Source organism: Gekko japonicus, unplaced genomic scaffold, assembly GCF_001447785.1.
Source record: "Gekko japonicus isolate JY-2015 unplaced genomic scaffold, Gekko_japonicus_V1.1 scaffold1343, whole genome shotgun sequence".
Lineage (NCBI taxonomy): Eukaryota > Metazoa > Chordata > Lepidosauria > Squamata > Gekkonidae > Gekko > Gekko japonicus.
Window position 1 is genome coordinate 25,415 of NW_015177054.1, and position 2,480 is coordinate 27,894.

General features: G+C 46.9%; 1 protein-coding gene across 1 annotated transcript in view; it reads left to right on the forward strand.

The window, feature by feature from the left end:
- The first annotated feature begins 1 nt into the window (after window position 1).
- The window catches only part of LOC107124635, a 36,390-nt gene continuing 33,911 nt past the window's right edge, over window positions 2–2,480 (forward strand). The window contains exon 1 of the mRNA XM_015428127.1: window positions 2–71. Coding sequence (XP_015283613.1) covers window positions 2–71 — 70 coding nt within the window. The remainder of the gene's footprint in view (window positions 72–2,480) is intronic.

A 2,480-nucleotide genomic window follows, 5' to 3' on the forward strand; every position in this document is an offset into this window, starting at 1 on the left:
CATGGAGGTGTCCGGCAGAACGTCTCCTGATGGGCTGCTTCTCATTGGTCCAGGCCAAGCTGGAACCCGAGGTAGGACTAGGCTGCTGTCCAGGGTGCTGGATCTGAAGAGAGATGGCTTGCGATCGGTGTGTTGGGCTGCTGTTGAATCCCTACTCAGCCATGGACATGCTGAGTGACCTTGAGCCAGTTGCTCGCTCTCGCTACCTAATCTGTCTTGCAGGGCTGTTGTGGGGATAAAGTGGTGGTGGAAAGAGGAGAAGTAGGCCTGGTACCGTGAGCTCCTTGGGGGGGGAGGGGGAGAGGAAACAAAAATGGAATGGATGGGATTGATTGGCAGCTTTTCTTTTCTTTTTTAGACTTATTTTTATCCTTAACAGTACAATTGAATACAGAAGGAGAGGTAAACTCAAACATAAAGCTTACAATATATCTTACAGAGATGTAAAAGTTATAACCATTGTGCGTACCGAATTTTCTATGGACCAAAAGAACCCTAATTCAAAATCTTGGTAAACTTAGTTAGCTATATTTTACTTCTTTCCTCCTGTGGCTTCTCTTGACTTTTGCACTCTCTGTTAGTGCTTGAAGACCGTACCGTGGATAAGTACTTACTCCTCTATACAGACAGTGCAGGTATCCAGAGCGTTATAAGAATAACCACCTGTGATAAATATGGTTTGTGGGTAATATCTCATGTTTCATCATATAATTCACTACCGGTGACCAGAGCCTTCTAAATTTCGTGTGTAATGTGGTATTTGAAGCCTGGGCCTCTCAATTTAGGTTGGTGATTTTAGCCATGACGAACTGTTCCCAGAGTTTATCATGCCACAGATTGGCAGCTTTTCATGAGCAGGGTTCCCGAGTACATCACATTCATATCTCATGGATATGAATGGCATCAGTGGAGGGATAAGCCCATCAGTGGCTACTAGCCATGGTGAATGAAGGGAACCTCCATCTTCAGAGGCAGTCAACCTGTGAATCCCAGTGCTAGGAGGCAGCATCAGGGGAAGGCCTTGGCCTCTATGCCCTGTTTGTTTGCCTTCCAGGGGTAATTGGTTAGCTGGACGGGATGGACCCCTGCTCTGATCCAGCAGGGCTCTTTTGCATGTTCTTAATTGCCAGCAATAATAGATGGGGAAGATCAGGTTGTCTTGTCCTCATATTTTGTAGAGAAAGTTATTTATTATTTATTTATCGTTTTCAATTTGTATCCCGCCTTGCCAGAGAACTGGCTCAAGGCGGCGAACAAACATTAAAAGCAATAAAACAGTAAATATAATAAAATACAATAAAAGATACATAAACAACTACCTAACTTCATAAACGTTCTTTTGAACTATGGTGCTGGAGAAGACTCTTGAGAGTCCCTTGGACTGCAAGAAGATCAAATCAGTCAATCCCAAAAGAAATCAACCCTGACTGTTCCCTGGGGGAAGCCTAAGACTTGGTGTTTTGTCCTTGCTGAATCTACAGCTTCCCCATTTCTATCTTGTCCATCCCCTCCAGCAGAGCAAGGTGTTCCACCCATCCTCTGTGCATGCTAATAAGCAAGTGGTGTAGTGGTTAGAGTACCACTAGGAACTGGGAGAGATTCAAATATCTGCTCTGCCATGGAAACTTGGGCCAATCACGCTCTGTTAGAACATAAGAACATAAGAGAAGCCAATGTTGGATCAGGCCAGTGGCCCATCTAGTCCAACACTCTGTCACACGGTGGCCAAAAATACCAGGTGCCATCAGGAGGTCCATTGTTGTTGTTGTTCAGTCGCACAGTCGAGTCCGACTCTTCGCGACCCCATGGACCAGATCACACCAGGCCTTCCTGTCTTCCGCCGTCCTCTGAAGTTTGCTCAATTTCATGTTCGTTGCATCGATGACACTGTCTAACCATCTCATCCTTTGCCATCCCCGTCGTCTTTGACCTTCAATCTTCCCCAGCATCAGGGTCTTTTCCAGTGAGTGCTCCCTTCTCATTGGGTGGCCAAAGTATTTGAGCTTCAGTTTCATTATCTGGCCTTCCAGGGAACAGTCAGGGTTGATTTCTTTGAGGATTGACTGATTTGATCTCCTTGCAGTCCAAGGGACTCTCAAGAGTCTTTTCCAGCACCATAGTTCAAAAGAATGTTTATGATGTTAGGTAGTTTGGGAGGGTTTTCCAGACGATATATCCAGTTCCTTCATTCTTTCATGGTAGAATTAAGATAGATTCAAGCAGCGGTCATTTCCTGCAGGAGCGCACAGGAGAGGAGCTCCAGCAGTAAAGAGCCCAGGGGGCGGGCACATGCAACAAGCCACACACCCTGCTCCCAGCAGCCCTCAGTCAGAGCAAGAAGCAGCCAGGTAAGCTGCAGAGCTCCCCCCGGCCCCCCCGGTACAAAACAGTCCGGTGGCTCCTTTAAGACCACGTTTTATTCAGGTACCAGCTCTCCCTCCTCTGTGAGGGCAGATCTGCACGTTCCCCCCCCCCCCCCA